At 43.0% G+C, this 25,921-nt stretch overlaps 1 protein-coding gene across 1 annotated transcript in view; it reads left to right on the plus strand.

Moving 5' to 3' along the window:
• Positions 1-9,989: 9,989 nt before the first annotated feature.
• PDE3A (phosphodiesterase 3A) overlaps positions 9,990-25,921 on the plus strand; it is a 267,927-nt gene continuing 251,995 nt past the window's right edge. The window contains exon 1 of the mRNA XM_072874501.1: positions 9,990-11,196. Coding sequence (XP_072730602.1) covers positions 10,336-11,196 — 861 coding nt within the window. The 5' untranslated portion in view covers positions 9,990-10,335. The remainder of the gene's footprint in view (positions 11,197-25,921) is intronic.

Consider the following 25,921-nt stretch of genomic DNA (forward strand, 5'->3'; position numbering starts at 1 on the left):
TTCCTTGTTCGGCTCAGCACGGCTTGCCTAAACAGATGGTGAGTAATGGCATGCAACGCCTACTTATCTTTCTGTGCCTCTCTCCATATGGTTCCTGTATTAGACCTGGAAACAAATTGAAGGAGTTAGTGTGACTAGGAAATGAATTGCATTAAGCTGCACAAAGTTGCTGTTAAAAATTCTTGTGTTCTTGTACTGATAAGAATGGCTGTGTGAGTCGGTTCAGATTTGAGATGGGAATATGCAGTTCCCTTGATTTTATTGGGGTTAAACCCACCTGTACCATGCCTAAATCTTACTCTGTGGTGTGTGAGCCTGCAAGACACTTAAGCATACATGTGAGTTTCTGTTTCCCATTAAAATCATCTCATGATAGGTGTGAGATCTTGCAACATTAATATAATATCTGTAAATGTTCTGATACTACACAGGAGTACACAGTCTTAGAAATGGATAATGTCACTTACTCCTTTTGGTGGTGGTGGGAGAGATAGTATTTAAACATGTGAAACAACCTGATATTAAAATGGATGGGTTTAGATCATCTTAGATTTAATTATATCCTCTTTGTGCTTAAAAGGAACTGATTAAAAATGTCAAGATTTCAGGATTTAGGATAATGTTCTCAAAAGGAGCCTGTAAAGACTCATGAGTCTAACTGTCATTACAAGATACAGCTTTCAGTGAGACTTAACCTTAAAGGCTGGAATTATTTTATGGATATTTTTGATATATTTGTTTCTCAGTTAGTCACTTGGGACCAAATCCCCAAGAGGGAGCTACAACATGAGGGATGCACAAAGCCCGACAGTGAGCAGTGAGCAAGCAAGTATGATCCTGCAGCAGCCCAGTAAAGAAGGAATACACCTGGGAGCAGGGAAAAGGGGGAAAGCAAGTCTTGGCTTCTTGTACCTTCGTCGGGGCTGGCTCATGGATTTTACATTGCAAAGTCACAGAACAAAAGGCACAATCAACTGGGTTCAATTTCCTTTCCTGACCCCAGACTTCTCTCGCACCTTTACGTATCCTGTCTTAATCACTAGTCTGTAGTAAAAGCTGTGGAGGAGGCCATTCACCCCCCTTCCACTCTGACATGAAATGTGGCCAACTTACAGGAAATAATTGAGGATTCTTTGTTTTGAAAGACAGCATGATTACCTATAAAACACTGACATATACACTATATACTACTGAAAAAAATTGTTGCCTTAATCGTTGATGTGTGGCTAGAAGTTCTTTTCTAACTCAAGATAAAATAATAGAGGTCTCTCCCTCTTGAGAAGAGGCTCACACAGCCCTGAACCATGTACAGTTCTTGAGCAGGTCAAGGACAGTTTCTAAGGGCATCTTGGTTGTGTGATTAGCTCTGGTGCTGTGAGTTGGTGCAGTGGGTTGTGGAGTAATCTGAATTTCTTTTTGTGGGGTGGAGTCTGGCAGCCCAGGCTATTGAAGGTGATATTACATTGATTTAGGACCCAACTGCATAGCTAATGCAGTCTGACCCAGTAATGGGCTGGTAAAATTCCTGAAGAGCCACAATCAGCTCCTGCTGAGAGCTTCTGCTTCCCAGCATATGGGGCATGGATGTACATCATGGCTTCCAGACATATGACAGTTAGGGTGTGCAGATCACATAGGCAAAGAAGCTGGCAACCATAAAAAGCAGGGATACTCACGAGGGAGTAGAGACACCTGTCCCTGCTCCAGTGGTTGCTTTATGTATTTTAAATACATTTTTATCTTATATTCAGCATTTACATTATAAATCTTATATAAACCAGCCTCTGGAACAGGGGCTGGGATCCAGGTGTCTCTTGCCCCTCACTGAATGTTTCTGCCACAAGGCTGCAGAATCATACTCGTTGCTTCTCTCTTTTTACCACAGATATTTTTTATTTATTTATGCAAAGTGAAACAGACTCATCAACAAAGATTGCAAGATGAACAAAATATTCCATAGCCAAGAATTTAAGGCACTCTGTTGAAGAATGAGAAGAATTTGCTACCCAGCACTCCACATTTTGTGACTAGCGATTTTGGGAACCTGCTACATGTGCCTACCACATGCCTCTGGGATACAGTTCCTCAGGCAATACAGGTGGAGGAACCATGCTTGTGGATCCTGCCAGGCACAAATTAGACACGGAGAATTCAGCTCTGCTGACACTGAAAGACTCCTAGACATGCCCAGAAGTGAAACATTAGGCATCTGATTTAACATTGGAAGCAGAGGACTGTAGGGGTAGCTGAAAAATTTTCAGATGCAGGCACCTTAGGATGAACAATGTCTTTGAAAATCCTACTTAGTTGCACCTTTAGATACCTGCAACAATTTGATCCCCAATCAATTTAAGATCTTGTGCTTCTTGCATGTTAAGTCTTTGCTCTTACATTTTTTTTCCACTCTAAAAGCAGCCTCTTAACATGACTCAGAGGGTGACTGTCATTAGTAAGTCATTAATGAGCCTGTAACTTTCTGTGCATTACATCTCAAGTGAGAATTATTTCAGTGAAATGAGTTACTTTTTTGTCTAATCAGTAGGACAAGTATTCATTCCTAGCATCCCTTCACTGTGAGAGTTTTAGTCATTTTGCTTGGAATACACTAGTTAAAACTTACTTTCAGCCTACATTTCTGTTTCTCAGCTATTATGCATTTTGTTTGCATAATTAGGAAAAGATGCTTTGAAAATATCTGTCCCATTTCCTAGGGTGCCTTGTTAAGAGGTTGTGTACACACTTATAAATCACAAAACCAGGAAAAAAAGCATAAAACGTAGTGTACATACAGAACTATTTAAAATAATAGTTGTTTGCTAACATTTTTGGTAGGGTGAGCTCTGGGACACAAGACAAAATGGAAGTGGCACCAAAGACAGCATCGCATGTTAGTAAGTATCACACGATTTTTCAGGGTCATCTCCCAGGACCATCACAAAACAGGTTATGTTAAAGAGGTAGGCTCAGCATCAGCATTGAAATGCCTGTTTGATGAACTTGTGACCCTCTTGTACCTTATGTAGAGTATTTTTAAGCACCAGAAAAAAATAGGTTAAGAGAAGGTCCAAGAGAATACTTGGTCTTTACAGGCCAAGTAGCTGAATACTACAGTGAAATGAAAGCCTACAGGAAGTAGGGCCCCATCCTATAAACATTTATGTATCCACTTAAATTTGTTGAATGAACAGTTTGTTAACGTAAAAACATGCATATCTAGGAGTACCTGCATGTTAGTTAAAAAAAAAAAAGGAATAGTGGAAGAGTTAACCTTAAGCCAGCTATCAGGAAACTAAATACCATTTGAAGCATAAAGTAAACAGAGGATCCTGTTCAGATTTGAACCAGACAGCCAAAGGACTTGTAATTGTTACTTTTAAAAGGAATTGAATCTTCAAAATCAGTACTTCAGGCAGCTTTAAAACTATAACATACAGCATTTCTTCTGTTATTTTTTCCTACATGTATGAGAGAGAGAAATTACGGTATAATTATCTAATGTTAGCAAAAATTAGCAAACCAAATTTCAGGAACAATCATTCTAATATTATTAATTCCAATTACCATCTAAAAAAAAAAAAAAAGGCTGTTTGCGATCACATCACTATATAATATTTCTTTCAAAAATAACAAGACACTGCTAAAAATACTTCTGTCTACTGAAACAGGCAATACTCAGCAGCAGCGTCTTAGAGAGCGAGCCTGTGTGGACGACATCCAGTGCATGTCGGTGGGAATGGACCTTTTTCTGCCAAACCCTGGGGGGAAGATGGGGGCTGCACTCAGGACCCTCACAAGGAAGGGGGTTTTTTGAAGGCTTTCTGCCTGCCTCAGAACACCTCATTTTCCCATAGGTCTACTTGCTCTGTGACTTGTTCGTATATCAAGGGTAAACATGCCTTGTTCCAGGAGAGTATGTTGTTAAAGTATTGTTTATACGCATAGGCAAAAGCACAGGTGATTAATGTTCTGTAGACTAGCATCCTGTTCAATACTGCAGTAAAAACCTATGCAAGATGTGAACTCTCAGTTGTGATAAAATGGTATCGCTCTCTGAAAACTAGTTTCCCTTCCTGGGCATCATTGAATACATTGTATTTTTAATAGCTGTTAAAATTATGTGTCGGTGATGAACATCCTGTGACTTTCCTGCAGTTCAAACTAGGTGGAGGTTTGCATTTAAAATAGGGAAGAAATCCCTGAATACATTACCCCAGTCTTGTAAGCAGGTTGCGTTACCTTCACTGGGAATCCACCTGAGCACAATATTCCATACATGTGTATTAAAAAAAGATATATAGACAAAAAATAATGTACAAAAGCTACAAAAGATATCCTATCAAAGGCTCCAAGTCACACCCTTCCCTTCCCAAAATCAGAATTTTACTCTTTCATTATAGCATGACCATTCTAGTAAGCTGAAAGTAATAAATTCATTTCTGAATAATACTTATTTTGAAATAAAAAGTCTGTACTTCATTAAATGCCTCTAATGAAAGTATAATAGACTTTCAGAGACTGAAAAGCTCACTTCTATACTTCAGCAAAATCTGAATCACAGCCCACTCTTTACAATGCATGAATATTGTAAGTGTTTTCCTAATACAGTAATCGTAATTCTTTCTATGTACACCACAATGAAAGGCAACGGAAATGTTCATGAATGAATAAATTTGACGAAGGTATTTGTCATCAAATGGATGCTCTCCACAATATAGGACTTCATTTTTGTCCATTACATACCTCAGTCATCCCATTATGGAGAAAACGTTGAAAATGTGAATTACATGAAGCAGATGCAGTGTGGGTGTTGTGAGTATGCCTGCACTCAACCCCAAAATAACATTATTTACTATTTCCCTGCTGAAAAATGGTATAAAAACTAATCTAATTCATATGGTAAATACGTTTCAATGCCACATTCACTATCAAAATCATTGAGTCAGTGAGATAACTCACGATAAAATCTTTTACTACCTAATAATCTGGATATTTACTGAGTTACATGACAAATTTATCATTTTCAAAACTTTAAATTCAATTTCATGTGATATTCTTGGTGAAATGCCACTGAAGTCAGAAAAATGCTCATGTTTAAAAGTAAGCATATTTTAAAGTGCTCCAGCAGACAGGCATCTATAAATTTGTCATGCAATCTACTGGTCATCACCTAAACTTCCAAGGATTTAGATGACTTAAACAGAGGTGGTGTGAATTATTAATTAATGTTTGTAAAATAATTTGAGATCCTAACAGAGAAAAGTGTCAATAAAGTCCAGAACATTACCATCATGTATAGGTTTTAATCACAGTGTACTTCACAAATTAGGCAAACTTAAATGTTAGGCAAAATTAGGCAAACTTAAATTCAGTAAACTAATATTCAGTGGAATTATAAAAATTCATATAGAATTATCCACACACATTGTGCAAGGTCATAAGAAGGTGAGAAAAGTTTAATTACAAGGAAGAAAGAGAGAAAAATCATCAAAATGTATGAAAAATCACCTCCAATATAGACCAAGAGTGATACAGGTGGAACTGCATGAACAAGTCATAGGGACTGTCTCTATTTTTCTTTCCCTCCATGGCGCTCTCCAGGATGACATGGTGTGGAATTTACTTGGTTTTCTCTATTGCTTCTTTACCCCCAGAAGAGCCTTTTCTCACTTCAGCTTGATCACAGCATTTCTGCCTGATTTGGGACTTTCATTTTGTTGTATTACTTTTGGGAGGACAGTCCATGTAACCTGTTATGGGATATGGCCATGTACATGTTTATTGTGGTTTCCCACACCAGCTGTGGCCTAATTACTGTGTCCGCAAACCAGCAGTGGTATGAGAAAAGACTCTAGGGAAGTGTGGACAAACCAAACAAATGGTGGTTGTCTGATCTGTATAGCTGGGCTAAGCAGTTCTGTTATGAAATCTTTCCTCCTTTCCTTAATGGTCAGGGAAGCCATTGTTTCCCCATTAGATGGAGAATCACGTGTTCTGCATGGATGCTTTGTGAAAAGCCACTTGAGTGGATTAGATAAGAATACGCCCTGCTGGACATAGTAATGACGTTTCATCTTCTCCACTAATTTATCATTTAACTTTGGGGAAAAGATAGTTTGCTTTATCAAGAAATGACAGCAGAGCCCATGATTACTAAGGACAAAGTGATTCCGAGACAGACAATCACATCTTGGGGAACAGTCGGCTATCCAAAACCCCTTTACATCTCCTGCTCTTTGTTGTCCATCTCCTGCTCTTTGTTGTCCAGAGCAAACCGCTTTTTTTCAGGTAAATCTATTTTGACTTTCTTCTCTAATTGGACGTTCACCTTTATTTTCTTCCAGACCTTTCTGTGACGGTAACCATGAAAATTCTTGGGTTTGTCTGCTTTGAAGTCTCTAAGAAATCTCTACCATTACCATGGAAGATTGTTCTCCAGATGGAAAATAGAAGGGTATTGCTAGCTTTTCACTACAGCATGATCTTCTGCAAGTGGCAGTTTCTTTGGTGAATGGCTGATACTGCTCCAGCACATTTATACAATTACCTTATAGTATGTAGCGGTTCCCATTTTCTTTGGGTTATTATAGATGTCTATTAATCAAAAGGAGTCTGATCCTGCAAGTGCTGAAAAGCCTAAATACCCAGAACTTCAATGAAGTCTTGAGCTGTTCACTATTTGTAGGGGTAGAGTCTCCCTTCCCAGAACTTCTCTTTACTAGAGAAGGAAAATAGGATTTTCAGGTGACTGTAACTGTATGTTCAACATACTGTTTAAGAGGCACTTATCATCTGTAGACAGCCCAGTCTGGTGGAATCATACCCTGAACAATGAATTAGCACCTCACCCCCTTCTTTTTGTGTGTCTCTGCATGGGAAGTCTCCTAAATGGTCAATATTTCTCACCTTCTGGGAAACTCACTTTCTGTTTGGCTCATCACCTACCACATCCTCCCACCTGGTATTGATTTTGATGGAGATGCCAAAATTACATGACTGCTGCCTTTTTGTTAAAGAAGATCTTCACAACTGAAATGCTTAAACACCCTTAGTTAATCCATAGATGAATAAGGGACAATTATGTTGCTTAATTCAGAAACATGAAGAAGTAATTTTATCAACTCCCATGTGGCAGAGAGCACAGCAAAGTTTAGCTTCCTGTGTACTGCTCAATATATAACCTTGGTGCTCAGAAGAATGAATTGGTAAGAGTCTGAGTCGTGCTGCTAGGAAATCTCAAGATTATCACATTTATGCTAGTTGTTGAAGTTGTTTTTGTGAGCCTTGACTTTCATCATGTTACCTAAAAGCTCCCTGATGTGGGAATCAAGATACCAGGAAAAAATAATCAAAATTTGACTTTCTTCTGTAAACTTCACTGCAGAAAGTAGCAGATGGCTTGAGGAGGTCTAGCCCATTTCATGTGCGACTGGAAAGATGTTGTCTCTGGCTTAGACTTGCCAGCTTTATTCAAGCTCAGCCACTGATGGCTTGAGCCCTGATCCTTGGTGAAGCCTAATACCTGTAAACCCCACTTTGCCAGCTGGGCTCACGGTAACCTCAGCAATCCAGGCAGGCAGAGCTCAGAAATGTGTTTCGATCATTTTATGAGTTTGAGACACTCTTGAAAAAAAACCCTTGCTATTAGGCTCAAACCATTATTATAATAGCTATTACAAAGAATACAAGTTTATTTACACTAACCTAGAATCTGTCCAACCAAAAATATGCTACTGCTTTTAACCTAAAGTAAATAATTCATGTTTTAGTTTAAGGAATTAAAGTAATATAGACCATTATCTGCTTTGATCTGTGTAAGTAATATACATTTAAAGGGGGTGTGCAGCAAAAAATAAAGGTAGGGAGTGTTTATTCTTCTAGTTCTGCTTTTTCTATTATTTTTATGACTGTGTTTAAAGTGTCAACATTTCTGATAGCAGTAAATCTAATTGTAAAGTAACAAAGTGGAGATAAATTAAGACGTGAGTGAACGCCACTTGGTAGGAAGGATTAAGTCAAAGGTCTGATCTATCTGAACTGCAACTGTTGCATGTGTTGGCATCCAGTATTGCAATAGCAATTTATTTGCACTCTGTTTTGGTGCACCTAGACTTAAAAATATCCAAGAGATGCATCTTATTTATAAAAAGCAGAAAAGGAATTAGGAGTCATAGGATTATTACTATCCGGGCCCTGATTCTGCCTCTGGGATGTTGATGCTTGGGGTAGATGGAACCCAGCTACGTTTTTCTAGGTGTATATGGCAACCTGGTGATTGCTGTCTCACCAGAATAAACTGTAAACCTTTCCAGCTGTTCTTAATCTGGACCCTTAACCTTTAAAAAAACCAGAGGCTTTCCATTCCTCAGAGCCAAACTTTGCTAACAATATCTAGGTTGTTTTCAAACCAAGCTTCAAACATAAAAATGACTAATAAATCCATATTCCATAATAGTTAGGCTGGAAAACTATTATTTAAAGACATACTCAGTTTTTACGACCAATTTCTAGTAAAAATCCCAAACATGCTTCACTAACGCTGCCATTTCAGATACTCAGATCCTGGATGATAGGCATGATAGCCAGATAGATACCCCAACAAATACGTAAAGGCTATAACTCTGTCTCAAATTAGTGATTTGTGGATGTGCAAGGGGGAAGAGGGCTGGGAAATTCTGTTTTCTAATCTGTTCATTTCCTGACTCTTCATGTTCTGTAACTTCGCAGCTGGTGATTTTATTTTTCTGTGGTTTGTATTATTATGTGCTAAATACATTACTCCATGCCCTTCGGTGGGACCCAGGGCTTTACGAATAAGGCCGTGATCTTGCACGGGCTTTTAGGCTGCACCTGATTCCACTCGTGCAAACAGCCATTTTCGGCAGCCCAGGGGTCCGGGCCGGAGTGAGCCCCCTGCACGCTGCAGATCCCCGGCGGAGGAGCTCTCCGGCGTGAGGGCGAGGCAGGTTTAGAGGAAGGAAACAGTGGGGTTTGGATGGAGCCACAGCCTAGGGATTCATAACGCTTTGGGGGACCGTAGCCCGCTGGCTTTGGGATTCCAGTCCGGGGTTCCCATTAAAACAACAACAAAAATAGTAATCATCATTCACAAACATCCATCTTTCTTACTTTTTTACGACCTCGTAATTGCCCCCTACCCTGACAGGCGGATTTATGCCTCGGCCGCTAGCGCCCGGTGGCAGGGAGCTCCGCCGCGCGGCTGGCACCGCCGGCTCCTGCGGGGCGGCAACGGGGGGGCACGGGGCGCGCCCCGGGCCCAGGCGGAGCCGCGGCGGCCGCCCCGGTGACACTGCGGCGCCTCCTCCGCTCCGCCCTGCCCCAGGAGCTGGTCCGGCCGTTTGGAAAGTGGCAACCCCCACCTCCCCGGCAGCCCCCTGCTTCGCTGTCGCCTCCAACGCCGCCTGCGCTGCTCCTTGTTGGCGTGGTGTTCTGTTCGGGTTTGGGTTCCGGGCTTCCGGCAGCCTCCTCTCCCGGCTGGGGAAGCTCACATCACTTGCTTTTTCCCTGCAAAACTCAAGGACTATCCCAGCAGCGTTCAGGAGGGAAACGCTTTCCTTCTCTCTCTTCCTCTTTTTCTCTCCCCCTCTTCCCAGGCAGCCTCCCTCCAAGTCCCTCCCGCGGATCTCTCTCTCGCCCTCCCGGCAGGACTTCGCAACTTCTGCCCCCGGCTCCGCTGGCCTTTTATTTGCGATTTTCTTCTGGGCTTTTTTTCCTGTTTTTTGGTCCTTTCTCCTTCCCCGCGGTCCGCGACGACCGGGAGGCTCCTTCCCCGCGACCACGGGGCACGGCCGGAGACCCCGAGGGCCGGGACGACCGCGGGCCGGGCGCTGACCCTCCGGCGGGCAGCGCCGCCCCCCTCCCCGCCTCCGCCGGGAGCGCCTCTGAGGGAAACGATGGCCTAGAAATTAAGCAGCACTTCTGAGGTGGTACATCTGCCTCTCCCCCCCTGCCCCCCCGTCTGACACTGTTCAGGATTTCTCCGCGTCTCTCCCTCTCTTGAACTTTAAAAAAAATTTTCAATTTCCTACCCCCCTGCAAGCCCGAGGTGGTCGCGGAGGGGGCGAGGCGCTCCCCAGCCCTTCATGCGCGGCGCTGGGCTCTCGGGGAGGAGGCGAGCGGGGGGCGAGCTCCGCGCTCCGCAGGAAATGCCGGCGCTGCGGCGGGGAGCGCCCCCGGCCCGCCGCCCCCGCCGCTGCCCCCCGGCCGCCCGCCGCTGACCGCCGCCGGGGGGTCGCTCCCGGCCCCTGCCCGGCTGGGAATAAGCCCCGGGGCGGGGGCCCGCGCTGCCGGGGGTGCGCAGGGAGGCCCGTCGAGGCCATGGCCGGCGGCGAGGCGCGGAGCCCGGGCTGCGGCGGGCGCTGCCCGCCGGCGGGGCGGCAGCGCGGCACCCCGCGGGGCGGCGGCGGGGCGGCGGCGGCGGAGGGGGGGCCGGCCTCCCGGGCCGCGCTGCCGCCGCCGCGGGAGACCTGGCGCCGCCGGAAACTTTCCTCGGCGCTGTGCGCCGGCTCCCTCTCCGTGCTGCTGGCCCTGGTGGTGAGGCTGGTGCGGGGGGAGCGCGGCCGGGAGCTGGCGGCGGAGGGCGGCGCGGGGCCGCGGGGCTGGGGCTGGCTGCCCCCCGGCGCCGTGCCCCTGGGCCTGGCCGGCGCCTTCTTCGGCGCGGGCCGCTACCTGCTGCGCGGCGGCGTGCGGCCGCGGACGGCGGCGCTGCTGCTGGCCGCCTGCTGCGGGGGGGAAGCGGTGGCGCAGACGGCGCTGGCGGCAGGGGAGGATCACTTGCTCTCCCTCGCCGCCACGGGGGTGGTGCTGAGCTGCCTGGCCGCCGTGACATGGCTGGTGCTGAAGCTGAGGCAGGGCGTCCTCATGCTCGCCGTGACTAGCGCGGCCAGGACCACGTCCCTCGTCGCCTTGGAGAGGGTCCCGGCGTCCTGGCGGCCCTACCTCGCCTACCTGCTGGGGCTGCTGGGCATCCTCCTGGCCGGCTACGCCGACCGGCTCTGGCCCCCGCGGCGGGCCGCCCCGCTGGCGGAGCCTCCCGCCGGCCCCCCGGCCGCGGACGAAGCCCCGGTGCTCAGGCGGCGGCGGCGGTCCAGCTCCATGATCTCCTCCGAGATGTCGGGTGGCGGCGGCAGCAGCAAGACCCACCGGCGGACCTCGCTGCCCTGCATCCCCCGGGAGCAGGTAGGGCAGGGGCCGGGGGGGCCGGGCCCCAAACTTTGCCGGTAGCGGGTGGGGGTCCTGCCGGCGGCGGCGGGGCGAGGAGCTGCGCCCCCCGGCCGCTCCCCGGTGGAGGGGCCGAGCACGGTGCGGGCTCTCCCCGGTGCCCCGCGGCGCGGCGAGCCCCGGGCGGCCGCCCCGGGACGGGGCTGGGGCCGGGGGGAAGGGGGGCTCTCCGGACCCAGCCTGACTCGCCCCGGCTGCGGGCGATGGGGAGGGAGCTCGGGGTTTTCTTTTCTCTTACAGCCATCACCGGCGCTTGCTTTTCTTAAGCCTGGCAGAAAGTTGAGGCGGATGGTACCCGCTTGGCTCTCGGCGCTGGTGGGAACCTGCCCTCAGCGCAGCCCTGAGGTTTCCCAGCATCACTAACGAGCCTTGCTTTTTCAAACCTGTAGTTTCCTGGAAAGGTAGCTTAGCCCTATTAAACTTGCTTTTAGCTTTAAAGGTGTGCGTGTGTGTGTGTGAGCCAAGCAGCTTGTCCTCGGTGGGAGAAGTCCCTTATCAGGGCGGTAGCGTGTCCGCTGAGGCTGGCCCGCACAGCGTGGTGCTCATCTTTGCACTTTGCCTCCCCAAGGCTGTTCCTGTGCGTGTAATCAATAGCTCCCGCTCTGCTGTGGTTGCGGGAACTGGTACGAGGCACACGCGATTTATCTCAACTTTGTTTCCTTTAATCATTCTGTGATTTGAAGGGATGAGCGAGAACTTACTCTGTTACCAGCGATGCGTTCTTTTAAACGCACACCTCAAAAAAATGGAAAAAGAAACAAGCAAACACCATTATCTTTACTGCACAGCTGTATAGAGTCCTGCCACGGACACCAGGTCGGCTTAGTTCTGTGCTTGAAGTGTTTTCTCAATTTTTTTGAGATTTAAGGTTGCCCCACAAAAGAAGTGTTTGATGGGTCGAGTGCAACTGAGAGTATTGAAAGTCAGCGCAACCCTCGCTGAGTGGTGGGAAGGGAAACCTGGGGGAAAATAAGTGGCAAATGGTGTTAAGCTTTCTTTTTCCATTAGTATTGAAAATGATTCTGTGCACTGTGGTCAGCTGAAGTGTATTGCTGTACACCAAAGGTTTTCTTTCAGGGTGCTTGCTGGATAAACAGCTAAGTATTTTCCAAGTGATGGCATCTAACTGGTGTGGGTGGCTAGTTTGTTTTCTGGAAATGGTTTGATTACATCCCTTTGTGGTTGGTTATGACGTTTTCTAGAAGAGGGCCTGACAACCTTATATACTTGAGGCTTATTTTACAACAAATGTACTTATTTATTTAACATTTTTGTTTCGATAAAATAAATATTTACTACAGCGTCCAGGCAAATACAGTGTGAAGAAGTAGAAAGCTGACTCGGTTCTGACTTTAATAGGAACTGAGAGAGAGAGAGAAGAGTGTAAGAATAATTTGTAAGTACAATATCTAAGGCAAGAAATTAAACCTGTCTATACTTACTTGATGACGCTAGGCATTTCTGGTGGTTTCTTACAATAATCATTTGTAAGGTTTTAAACATATTTCCACTCACTCTCACACTTCAAATAAAAGCAGCTTCTCAGTTAACATCTCTAAAGGTAATCATTCGGAGATAGGGCTCACTAGTTTGTGATCACGTCCTTCTCTTTTCTTATGGAGGGAATTCAAACCATCTATGTATACCAGAATGTTAAACTGGTGATGGATAACAAGGTAGATTTCTTCCCCCCCAATGGTGTGTTACCTGGGGACAGTGGTCAGCTTTGCCCCGAGCAATTCCCGCTTCCAAGCTGCGGAGCTGGACCGGAGTTAGCTGGCGACTGTTCAGTTTACCCGCTGCAGGATTTTGGCAAATTTCTCTTTCTTTTGTTCTCACTCACTGTTAATCAATAGCGAGATCTGGTATTGCTTGCGTCACTGCGTGATTAGAAATGGATGACTACTTTCGAGTTTGGGGAGACTTTTTGTCTTTCCTTTTTTTTTTTTTTTGGCACAATGTGGCTGTGTGTATGTGAACTTCCCTCCCTAAAAGCTGTCCTCTTAAATAAATGTTAGCAAGATAGAAAAATGGAAAAGCTGAAACAAAGCTCTGTAAGGACCTTGAAGAATTGCTGGGAGAAGTGGGACTCTTGCAGCAAACAAAGTTTGTGTTTATAGCAAAAATCAGCTCCCCATAGACTTAAAGAAACCATAGGTAAATGTTTCTCTTTTGGACAGTTTTTAAATATAACATGTTAAAAATAGAGATGAGGGCTTTATAAACAAAACCAGGCCTTCCCTCACCCCCTGTTTTTAAAAAAACATGCCCTGAATGTTTCTGGTCCAAAAGATAGCTTGTTAATATGTCTGAGAGCTGCCAGGAATTTTCATCAGGAAATTTATCTACTTTATTGCTTTGAAATACATGCTTTCATTTGATAAATAACATTAGGTGAAGTTTTAGAGATGCTTCCCATTGACTCTCATGTAATCTTTCTTATTCCTGAGCATGTAATTGAGCTTTTATTTTTCCAGAGTGTGATTCCCTCCCTGACTGTTTGTATTAATATGAGATTCTACAAAAGTCAGAATTTTTGAATTTATGTTTTTTTTAGTCACACACATCTCAATTATAATCTGAATTTTTCCCTACTAGAATACAGAAATGAATCTATATGGCCTTGTGATATAAAGGTCAGTACCAGGAATTGCAGAGTAACATAATGGAACATATTTAGAATTAAAAGTATACTTCTGTTTAAGCTGCTAGTAGGAGTAGCTAGAAATGCATATGGCATGAATTATTTCTTCTGTAGAAACATCTCATCTTAGTTGCTTATCAGTTCCAAAAAGAATTTAAAAAGAAAAACTTTCATTAAAAAAAAGCCACCATCCAAAATCAAACCACACCAGGATATAGCCTTCTTTTGTAGCTAAACATGCTCTTTACTAGTTTTCCGTTTAATTCTATTTTTTGTGATTGATTTTTGTATATGTTCTCTTTCTTTCTCAACTTCGGCAAATTCTTTGGATTAAAAGCTTCCAGTTTGGCATGCATGTAGATCTCATTGAGAAATGTGTGCTTCGTAATAGCCTGATCCTGCTCCCAGCTGAGTGTTGTCTGCCTGTGATTTCATCAATGCCGGCTGAGGATGCTCAGCTCCTTGAGGGCTTGCTCACCCAGATTTGAAAGAGGCTGCAGAGAGAAATTGTGAATGGATGGATAAGAGAGTGAATGAATGAACAAATGGTGTTTTTTTTTTTTTTTTTGCGGTAAATGCACAAGTACCTCCAGGATGATGGCTTTGGAGTTTCTTTTTCACATTTTTGCAAATGTTTTAGTTTTTCCTAAAAGTGTGGAGAGGAGGTTTTGGGTGGGGAGGAGGGGGCAGAAATGTGTCCTATGTCTTGGTGTTTCCCATTAGAATATTATATGGCCCCTGTGTTCTGGAGCTTGTGCCTCTGATCTGTGTGTGTTAATCTTGACATACAACAATACAAAGGGTTGATTTTGCCTTGGTGGGTAAAATACTCCACAGGATATAGTAGCTGGACAATTTTAAACCGTGCTGAAGACTCCCGATTTTGCTTTTAAGCCTTGCTTGTTGTTTGTTTTGTTTGGGTGGAATGGGAAGCTTTCAGCTAACTTGGATTTATTACAAGTGTGTGCTAAATGAGCTAGAGCAGCTGCTGCAAGTAGTTCAATTTGCTTAGCCTTTTTAGATCCCCCCCCCCAGTCAGAAGACTGTCACAGGTACAGCATACATCAGGCTTTGAAGTGCTTTCTGCTTCCCAAACCAGTAGGTGACACAACCCCATATGAGAAGGCACTAGTGAGGTCCTGAGTCCTGCCCTGCTGGAAAGCCCTGGCCCTCAGCGTTAGTGGTGGGTAGCACCAGGACGCAGGAGTTTCTCCTGCAGCTCTGATGTCTCCAGCTGTGAGGCTAGCAGCTCCATGTGCAAACTCCCATCGGTGTCCTCTGGCTCCTGGGGCAGAGAGGGTTTCTACCCATTTTCCTTCCTTCTTTCTCTTTGCTTTTTTCCTGCTTCTGGGCAGTTGGAGAAGTAGAAAGCTGTTTGTCTCACTGAGGGACACCTGAGTGTCTGTCACTTATTTTTAATTGGTTTGAGACTTAGTAGCTGTTTTGTGCTGCCACATCTTTCCCTACCTGTTTCTCCTTTTAAAAAGTTATTTTTTTCAGATAAGTAACTTTGGTGCCAGACTCCTGTCTTTCTTGAGCAGCAGCAGAGAGGTTTTTGCTCAATTTGGCCATTTCTCGTGGGGTTCTGGATGGTGACTCTGTCTGTTCCCAGTCTGTAGCCTGGGAAAGTTGTGAGCCAGGACTGTCGTTATCGCTGCCTGTCTGCGGAATTGAGAAGACAATACTGTAACAGTTCACATAGTCAAAGATATCTCTTTGGCGATAACATCTGAGAAACAGAGGAGAAAAATGAATGTATTTGTTGGGTTTTTTTCAAGGGAAAATTAAGGCTTTATATGTTCTTCTCATTGTTTGACAGCAAGAGCTTTGTAAGTACCAGGAATACGTTGCTTCCCCCCCTTTCCTGGCTTTCTATCATTCTGTCCTAAAAAAAGGACAGAGGTACCCATATCTTATAACTGATTTTTAGTATTACATATCCTGCCCTCTGGCCTGAAAATAGGAGAGATCAGAGTGCAACATACAGAGATTTAAAATTTTGGAGAGGAGAAGGCAGATTAAATCTAGATATTGAACTTAATGTACGTCAAAGTTATAGTCTCCTATTGGGCATGCAGTGTTATATACTATATACTTCCCTCTGCTAATAAGCATTATTGAGCTGTAATTACTCTGATAAGATTTGCTGGCGTTACCATTTAGGTCACTAGAAACCGAGGAATACTGAGGAGTTATGTCATCTGGTGACTTGCTGAAACACAGCCGTGTAAAATACTTAAGTAAGGCTCCAGGAAAAATCACCCAGGGATTCCAGACGTAATACTTTATTTTCTTTTGTGTGGCTTCATTTATGCAAACCCGCTCTACTTAGTTTTTTTTTCTTTTTTTTTTTTCCTCCTTCAACCTCACAAAAATGTAAAAACTGCTGCTGAAACTCTCATGATTGGTTTAGAGTCTATTTTTGCCAATTGGTTAAATCAAGAAATATATATTACGCCGTATTGGCAAAAAAAGTAAAATACAGTAGTGACTTTCTGCTCTTTCTGCCTGAAGTGTGAAAATGCAAAGCTGGGGAACTGAAAGAAATCCTGTGTACGCTGGGTTGTCATGTTAATTAAATAAACAGCCAGAACAGTGACCCTGTGTATGAAATGTGTTTTGAGAAGCTTATTGGGGGTTGGAGGGGGAAAACAGTGACACATGATGTTTTGGATGTTAACTGCGACATTTGTATGAATTTGTCCTGATCTGCTGTTACTTTGTTGTGTTTCAGCTCTTTTTGCAAGAGACTGAGACATAGCTGTATTTTGCAAATTGAAGGAATATTCCTTGGGCTTTTTTCTTTAAAAAGTAAGATATAAAAAAAAGAAAATCCCGCCCTGGAAGTGGAAAGGTTGCTGGATTCTGGTGGCTGTGAACTGCAGGGCTCCAAATGGGGGTGGGCTGACTGCATCCTACATGGTTTGAGAATAAAAAGAACGCTGCTGCAATTGAAGTTTTGAGCCTGTCACTGGGATTTACTTGGATAATCTAATGGGAGATGTACAGCTTATAGGATACTGCTTGACAGATGAGGAAAGAAATGTAAAGATTCAGCCAACAAAGTGGAAGTTGGATTTTTCTTTGTGTGCATTTTTTCTTTTCTGCTTGTTTTGAAAAAGCTTCTCGATGAATTATCAAACCCTTTCCTCAAAGTCACTTCTGTGTTAGTCAGAGTGTCACTCAGAAACAAACGCCTCTCCTTTGGACTATGTAGTTTTTCAGGTTTTTTGGTTGGGTTTGTCTGGGTTTGGTGTTGGTTTGGTGTTTTTTTTTTTCTTTTTTTTTCTTTTCCCTCCAACTTGGCTCGCTCTAAGCCCTGCTGCAAGTACAGCGGTAGCATCGGGAGTTCGCTGCAGCCGGCTAATGATTTGAGAAATAACAACAACAACAAAAAATTAAAAATAAATGTGATGCCTGTCCAAGTTTTAACTTGTGGGGAAAGAATATCAGTGTTTTCCTTTCTGAGCTGGCTTGGGCGACGAAATGACATTGTGAGAGGAAGAACTGCTACACCCCTCTACCAAGCTTTACCTTTCTTTTTTTTTTTGAGCTTCTTTTTTTTTTTTCTTTTTTGAGCTTCTTTTCTTCTCCCTCAGCGTGGCTCTATGCAGTTGTTACGAGCTGCTGCTGCTGCTGCTGATTACCATCACCATGGCCACCGCTGTGGTGCAGCGGGGCCGCGCAGCCTGGCCGGGGCCGGGCGGCGCTGGCGGGGCCGGACCCCTAGAGGGCACGAGAGCCCCTGCGCTGCGCCGGCGCTCGCCGCCTCCGCGGCCTGCCAAATCAGTTAACAGCATAATAAACAAAATCTGTCCGTGGTACTTAACTGAGCCTTTGTTATATATATATATTTTTTTTAACGTTTTCCTATCTGTCCGCTGCGGTTACAGTTGCGTTTCTCGCTTCTCGTACCCCTTCGCTTCAGGCCGTCAGTGTGAGGCTGGATGCATGGCCGAGAACCGTCAGCTGCAAGGTTTTGCCTTTACCTGAACACCTGGGTAAGCATGATGAGGTAGGGGCAGGTCAACAAAGCTGCCATAAAAGAAGGCTGTGCTTCTCTAATCTGAGCTCTTTGGGTGTGCTAACCAAGGTGTAATGGGAAGAAGAGCCGTAGTAGGTTTTGTCCTTCAAAAAGCCAATTACGAGCGTAATTGGAGATCTGGATACAACGAAGAAGCTGCCTCCAGATCTGTCAAGAATCCAGAAAAACAGGCAAAATCACCATTGCTTTATGTATTGTGGCACCTCGTGACTCTCTTCACACGTATAACTAGTTATAAATAAAATGGCAAACACCACGTGAAGACTGCAATAAGCAGGATTTGCTGATGAAACAAATGGTCCTTCATTGCTGTTGAACATAGGAGGCAGCTGGATGGTTTCCTAATGCCGCCTTAAGGGTTGCTGAACAAAAGTCAAAATATACAGCGCAGGAAAGATATTGGTTATAAGAGTTTGGTTGGTGAAATGACATTTTTAATTTTGGAACCTGTGAGGAAAAAGACTTTGTGTCAGCTGGCAGTGCTAGTCACCGAAAAAGTCTGTGTGTGTGTGAAATATTATAGTAAAATTAGATTAGCGAGGTCCTGGTATGGAGTGCTGTGTTGAGTTTTTGTCAGCCAAAATGAATGGTTGGGGTCTACAGGTAGCCCAAACCTCTGATCATCATCTAAGAAGGAACGGGAAAGATATGTGAAAATAGATCTGACTGAGGAGTACTGAATAGGTATTTTCCTAAAAATAGAAGAATAGAAGGGAATTTGGAAAAAAGACAAAAACTTACCCCCCCCCCCCCCCCAAACCAAAGCCAAAACAAAACCCCCTGAAAAGCCAACCCTTTAGTTTTAAACTGCTAGGAAGAAGTCTGGATGTGTGAGGTAGACATACACACTGGTCATGGAACATATGCATCACAAGGTATGAGTGAAGCTCTTTCTAAAATCCTTAGACATTTATATTTATTATTTATTAAAGTTTAGAGGTTTCTTATGCCAAGCAGGTTGAGGATTAGAAAAACTGGTTTTATTTTTTTTTTAATCTGATAGTAGTTAGGAAGAAATTTCCCAGTTGGTTACTCTGTTGTGGTATGCTTTAGTGACCTTACTGTTTTATCTGAAGCATCCACTGACCAGGACTTATCGCTGCATGACTGTGTTCATATTTTTACTACAATTAACTACTGAAAACAATTAGGGAGAAGGTATTTATGAGCATCAATAGAGGTAAAGGCTCTCCCTTTCCCCCGGCATGAGGCTGGAAAAATACGAAACCTCCACATATCGGGAATAGCTTGGAGCATAGCTGAGGCCTGCTTGTCTAATGCCCCTAACCCACCAGTGAAATATGCGGGCTTAAAGTGACTTATTTGCATTTTGTATTTTGTAGGTTGCTTGAGTTGGCTTTGTTTTGTAGTAAGAATTTATGCTTTGGTTTGAATTTTAAAATAAAGTAAAACTATATTCTGCTTCATTAAATTTTTTTTAGTGGGATTTTTGACTGCCTAACTCTGTAGGAGTGATGCTCTTCAGATAGACTCAGGATGCTTTTCTGATGGTTGCTGAACTCCTGAGACAGACCCTGGTGATGGTTTAAAAAGCAATCATTCCTCTTAGAAATATCTCCGCTTCATTAAAAGCTGTGTGGAATATGAATATTATAACGTCTGCTGGAAAGCTGTATCACTTGCAGCAGTTTTGAGGATCAAGTCACTGATGGTTGTTGGATTTATTTTTTGTTTTAAAGAGGCTTCTTGTTTCTTTGAATAAGCTTTCAGACTGGTTTTCTTTGTGTAAATGATAATAATGTAGGGGAACAATTATTACTAATCCTCAAAACTGAATATTACGTGCTCTGAGCAGCATCCCTCTGACTGATGTTTGAGTAAATTTGTCCATGAGCATGTTTGTGAAATGAATTCCAGAAAGGGGAAAGAATTGAGTGTTTGAATGCCGAAGGTTAACTGTTTTTTGAATTATTGCACTCCCAGCAGGTTGATGATACCTTGCTAGCATCTCTGTGTGCTGGAGTTGCAGCCACGGCACCAGCAATAACCTAAGTCATTCCTCACTGTGGAATACAGATACTTCTGCTAGTCTCATGTGCTTACTTTTGCTATACATTTTTAAATAAACCAATGTATGTTTGTGTTTAATGTCATGGATGATAGGCAGAACATTAGTATGTTTTGTTACCTATGTCACATAAAAATATTGATCCTTAGCAAAAATGTACACCCCAAATTTACCTTAAAATGAGAATGTGAAGCCGCTGAAGAGGCCAGAGCGGTGGGCTGTCCGCCCTGTGGTGGCGATGAAGCCACTCAGGTGGCAGTCTGCAAAGGCACCCTCCGGAGCATTTATGCTTGCTGTCTGACCAGCAGTGGATGAAGGCACTCGAAAGGGTGATGCATGGGTTGAGAACCTACGTCCAAGCAATTTTTTCTCCACTTCTATGAGCAATAATCTAGATATGCTTGCCCAAACTTTTTGTTGCCTGCAGAGTAAAACTTGTGAAACCTAGTCTATGTTCATGTATTAAATCTCAATTGAAATGACAGCTGTAGAAAGGTGCAGACCTCTGTGCAAAAGTGTAGATTAAAAAGGGCTGCACAACCTTATCTTATGTGCTGTCTACCCTTGCCTCTGTTAATGCAGTTTCAAGTGCTTTTATTATGAGATTCTCCCTTTCCTTCTTTTTCTTATTGTAGCCTGTTAGGGCTCACCAGCTAATGGATCTAACTTGGGTTTCCTTGTGGACTAGACTATGCTGCTTCATTTCCACCACATACCCACAACCCCCAGTGCAGACAGGGCTATTTCTGTATTGGTAATATTGAAATCTTTCCCCTGATACTCGCTTGGTGAGTGGTAAAAAAGTGTTGGATGCTGGTAGAGTACTCAGGTGCATTCCTCTTCAGTTGTACTGGTGTTGCTAACCACAGGTTATTCTTGACAAAGTCTGATCTCTGTATTTTGTGTTGATAAGGAACTTAAGTGTGTTTGGGTGCAGTTATAATTGCAAGATAACTGATAAGACACTTTACATGTGGCTGCAGTTTTAGTTTGAGCCTGTCAGTGGGATTGTTACAGGAATACTTGTGCCGAGACGTAGCTCTGCATCTTACTCTTGTGAGACTATGAATACCTTTAACTTCTCCTGGAGGTAGTTCAGTGATATTTTAAAATTTATATTGTACAAGTCAAGGTTTGTTAAAAATGCTATTTTTCTTACATTCTTTTTGTAGTGATTACTGATAATCTCCCTGCCTCCACTGGCCTCAATGAGAATTGAGAGTGCTCAGTGCTGCAGATCCTTTCCGTTCAGTCATTAGCACAGGAGGAGGGTGTGTTCCTGTACACAAATCTGCAGAGAGCTTTTTTTTTTTAACGGCTAACCATTCTGTTTCTTATTTTAAAGAAAGTAATTCAAAGGTAATGTTGGTTGTGCTGCTCGAAATGTGACCTGAGACCTTGTAGCATGTTTTTAAAGATGTGTGTGCACACACACATATACAAATATCTTTATATGTATGTATCTGTGTGTGTGTATGTATATACACACTCAAATTAGTATTGTGTAGCCTAGAGGGATGGAATTCTTCGTTTGACCCTGACAGCACAGTCTGCAGCCTGAATTACATATGACACTGTTCTTTGTGGTTATTTAATAATATTTTCTGATGTCTCCACAGGCAGGTGTGTTTCTTAATAGTCCAGCCTCTGTAACCATTGATTGACTTTTGATTTGTTATAGTTTCAATCTTTCTTCTTCTTTCTTGACTTGCAAATGTGTGCCAAGTTTTGCAAAAATTTTCTTCTTTTATTTGTAAATACTTGAGTAGTGATTTTGATGAACAAATAAATACTTGTGTCTTACAAACGCATGCGTTCCAATATTCAAACTGGAACTTGGTGCTACAACTCTGTTCTAGAGGTGCAAAGCCATATAGGGGCTTTACATGGTATCTCTGGTGCCTAGACTGACTTGCCGCTAGCTTTAGCTGTGACGTGGAGCTCGGGGCTGGCTGGGCAGGAGGGGCTGATAAGGTCCCTGTGCAGCCTGAGCCGGTGTCGTTCTCGTGGGCATAAATGGGGGTTTGCTCAGCGTGGAGCTCTGTCTGGTTAGAAATGTGATAAGACTAGTTGAAATAAATAGGCCACTTGAAGTTTTACGGATAAGGATGATGAGCTTTACCTGTTAAAACGCTGTTATGTGTAATGGATATGTTATTGCTGCTATGTTATTGCAGCTTTATGTAATGTTATATGTAATGGATATGTTATTGCACCTATTCTCAGGGAAGCTGCGGCCTAGTTAGTACGTGTTATTTATTAAGACAGTTCTGAAAATTTATTTATCACGACAGTTCCCTGAAATTCGCTGCATTTCTGTTGATTTTGAATTCTGTACGAGGTTAAATGTTGCAACATAATTCATATGCCATTACTGAGTTGGGTTTTTTTTTTGAGACCAGCTTAATTCATATGCAAGTGCCATCCTTAAATGCAGTCCTAATTGTCTACTGATTACACAAAACTGCAAATGAATAAACATTTTCTGTTAAAGGATTTAATGCTGTACTTCCTGTGTGTTTGTGAGGAATGGAGCTGCGAGGAAGACTCTGCCAGAGATTCAGAAGTTAAAAGGGGGGTAAGGGTGGAAGGGGAGCCCTACCTTTTCCAGTGAAAGACTTCTGCCCAGAGTTGCAGAGCATTCATCTTTCCTCTGAGTTGTGGAGAAGCAAACACATTTAGTACTGCCCAGAAGCAGGCAGGTATACCAATAGATGTGTACAATTTGATTATTTTAGGCAGCACTGGCTCTGTACAAGCCTCATTACAGAGACTGTACTGAGAAATCTGTTCAGTGGCGAAGAGAAATATTGTCTGTGCCATATTGATATAGAAAACTGACTTCTGGGTTGCAGAATACAAAATGCTAATTCTTACTAAGCTTGCCGTGTTTGTTGAGCAGTATAATGCAAGAGCATGGGATAATAGTGCAACAATTAGATGGGCTGGGGTGCCAGTGCTAAAGCACATATTCCAGTTTATATTCCGCTTGAGGATCCAAGCCTGTTGTTTCCTCTTGGCAAGGCACCTTTGGAGTCAGAGCCAGCTAATAGGAAATACTAGGCACCGGGGCTTAACTGAAATTTAGGACATCTAAACCTAGCTTTCTGGATACATGTGATGTGGTGAGACAGAGGGAGATGGCAAACCCAAATGTTTCTTGGAGAGTTCTTGAACATTTTTAAGTGAAGTAGTAAAGACAGATTGTCTATGTCCTTCCTCTTAAATCTATCTGATCTTTATTTCAGCTTTCTCTTCTGCTGTGTGTGGTGTATAAATCTAGTCCTAAAACATGTGACGTTCTTATTCAGGCTTGATGGATGGTGGATACTTGCGGATAGCAGTGACTGCGGCATAGATTCAGTGTATTTAATTCCAATATTTTATCTGCCATCATCCTTGGATCTAGAATTTTCTTTTCCTTTTGTATTATACATAGGCAAGAGAGAAGATCCTTAAGGCTAACCTTAAGATTTCCTGACTTGGGCTGTGATCTGCCACTCGAGCAGACGTTTTGGAAACCCAGAATTTTAAACTCTGTGTTCATGCTTGGACATGCTGTCGTGTTTCAGTCTTTAGATTTTGTTATTCTTTTGGAAACTGCAACTGATCTGTGATCAAAAATGATAAAATTCTTGGCCATGAATTAGTACAACTCCTTAATGGAAGGGAATTTGTGGCTTCAAATATATGTGCTTATTTCATGTTCTGATTTGCTTTATATATTGTCTCTTCTCAAATGAAAGTGGAAACGTGATGCTGAGGAAAATGTTGGTTTTTAAACTGAAGACAGTGTATTGCAAAATTTACTGATATGTACTTAAAAAAACCCAGCCCAAAAAATTCTCAGCTAGTGGGCGCAGTGACAAAACGGCTTCCTTTACAGTCATTCAATGTACTCATGAGAACTTGGCCAAGGGCCTTCTGGGTCTTTTATTTGGTTAAGGTTTTTACAACTGAGATAAAAGTAACGATCAGATTGTCTTAATCATTCATAATAGCAGGTTAAAGAGATGAGAACTTTAGGCAGAAACTTGATAGCCCAGAAAGTTGCTTTCTATCTTTCCTGTGATCTTAATGGATCGCTATCTAAAACAGTGAATCAGTATTTGTAAGCATAATTATGTCGTACGCTATCTTTTGAATGCTTGAATTTGCAATCTCAGATGTTTTTAATGAAATTTTATATATCTAACTTCTTAGATGTATGTAGGGGTTTTTTTTCCAAGTGTTTATTTAATAAAAAACAAACTTAAGAGAAACGTCACGATATTGATGCCCACATGCTTTGAGTTAACAGCTTCCTTAGTGCCACTCTTCTGAATGGTCAGATGTTCCTTTTTGATCTAGGAATGTTTACATCAACGAGCTGATTATTCCCACGTCATTCCCTATCTTCTAGCCCAGCAGATCTGAAGCCCCTTTCCTCTCTCATGAAGGACAGGCCAAAGAAGTTAAGGGTGCACTTTGGACACTTGATACTGCTTCCATGTGTAAGAAAGGTGGCTTAGATTTGTTTCAGACTGTCTGTGACTGACACCCAAGAAACACTACAGTTTTGTCTGGTGATATATATTTTTTTTCCTTAGCTCATCTCACTTCTTTCCCTTCAACCAGATTCAAGAGCATCTGGTGATTTGTTTGTTTGTTTTGGGGGGTGGACGTTTGTTTGCTGAGCCAGAGAGATCCATCTGTGAGTTTGAATCTATGAAGATGCTATCTCAGATTTTAAGGGATGATAGAGTTACCTGGCTCTAAATGCAAAAATTTGAATGCAAAAATTCATTGGTGCCTTGGAGGAAATTTCCATACATTGATGACAGATATGCTCTGGTCACAATATGTGATATGAACGTGAAGGGCTTGTAAAATAAATAGAAGAAGAATCGAAGAAAGGCAGTTTCAGATAAGCATAGGTAAAATTTCCAGTTAGTGTGTGAAGTCTGTCTTAAGAATGTGTATTAATTGGAGAAAGATTCTTGCTGGTTTTTCATTTAACACCAAATCAAGAAATGCATTTAGTCGATTACCACTCTTACTTCCCCTCTCCCCCTCTGTTCAGAGTCTCTTAATTCCAATAAAATATATATGTATTTTTAATCCTTTGCTTTCCATAGACTGTAGTGGCCTTTCACCTTTTGGGGCTGTTTGTTCTGAGCGATGGCTGGAGCAATAGTGTGGCTCGTGTGACATCATAAACATTTGTGTTGGCAATCCTTCTTCGTGAAGGACTCTGAAGTCTGACAGTGGTGAAGATGACTAAGTAGAGACAGATTTATGTGGAAATCTTATTAATACCCATAAAAGAGAGAATGAAGGCATAAGAAATTTGGCTCCAAATAAACAACCAAAAAATGCTCTGTTCTTAGAAGCATTTGGCACGGCTCCATCATGCCTTTTGTGGGAACTGGCTCTTTGTCTGGCCTAATCTTGACTTTTTTTTTTTCTTTTTTTTATTTTTAAAGATTACTGAAGACTTCCACTTTTCCCAAACTTTCTCACAGTAGAATAAAATTAATTTTCACTTTGGTAACGCACAAATCAGTTAATTATTTCGAAGACAATGTAAACCAGATGTCTTGCCTTGTTTCTCAGCAAAGACTTAACAGTAGCCTTGCTGTGAGATCTTTCACTGCCACCAAATGTCCCTAGATGTTGTATGGTGCTCGTAATCAAAGCAGTTTACAAAGAAGGGGAACTATTTTTCAGCTGCAGTGTGTGATGGCTGGAAAGAAATTGCATCAGACATGTGAAATCATAATTCAGTTTTTTGGTACTTGGATCTAAAATATACCCAGACTTTTAAAGAGCAGGGTCTGAACTTCATAGCAGAGGTCCAGCTGTTCATAATGGGCTTTATGGTAGGCGGTTCTGGTGAAGTCCCTTTTTGACTCAGCTTTTTGGAAACAGAAAGTTAGCAACTAATTGAGCATTGTGGGTTTGTTCTGTCCTCTGTGTATATTCA

The sequence above is a fragment of the Ciconia boyciana genome, chromosome 1, assembly GCF_034638445.1.
Source record: "Ciconia boyciana chromosome 1, ASM3463844v1, whole genome shotgun sequence".
NCBI classification, from domain to species: Eukaryota; Metazoa; Chordata; class Aves; order Ciconiiformes; family Ciconiidae; genus Ciconia; species Ciconia boyciana.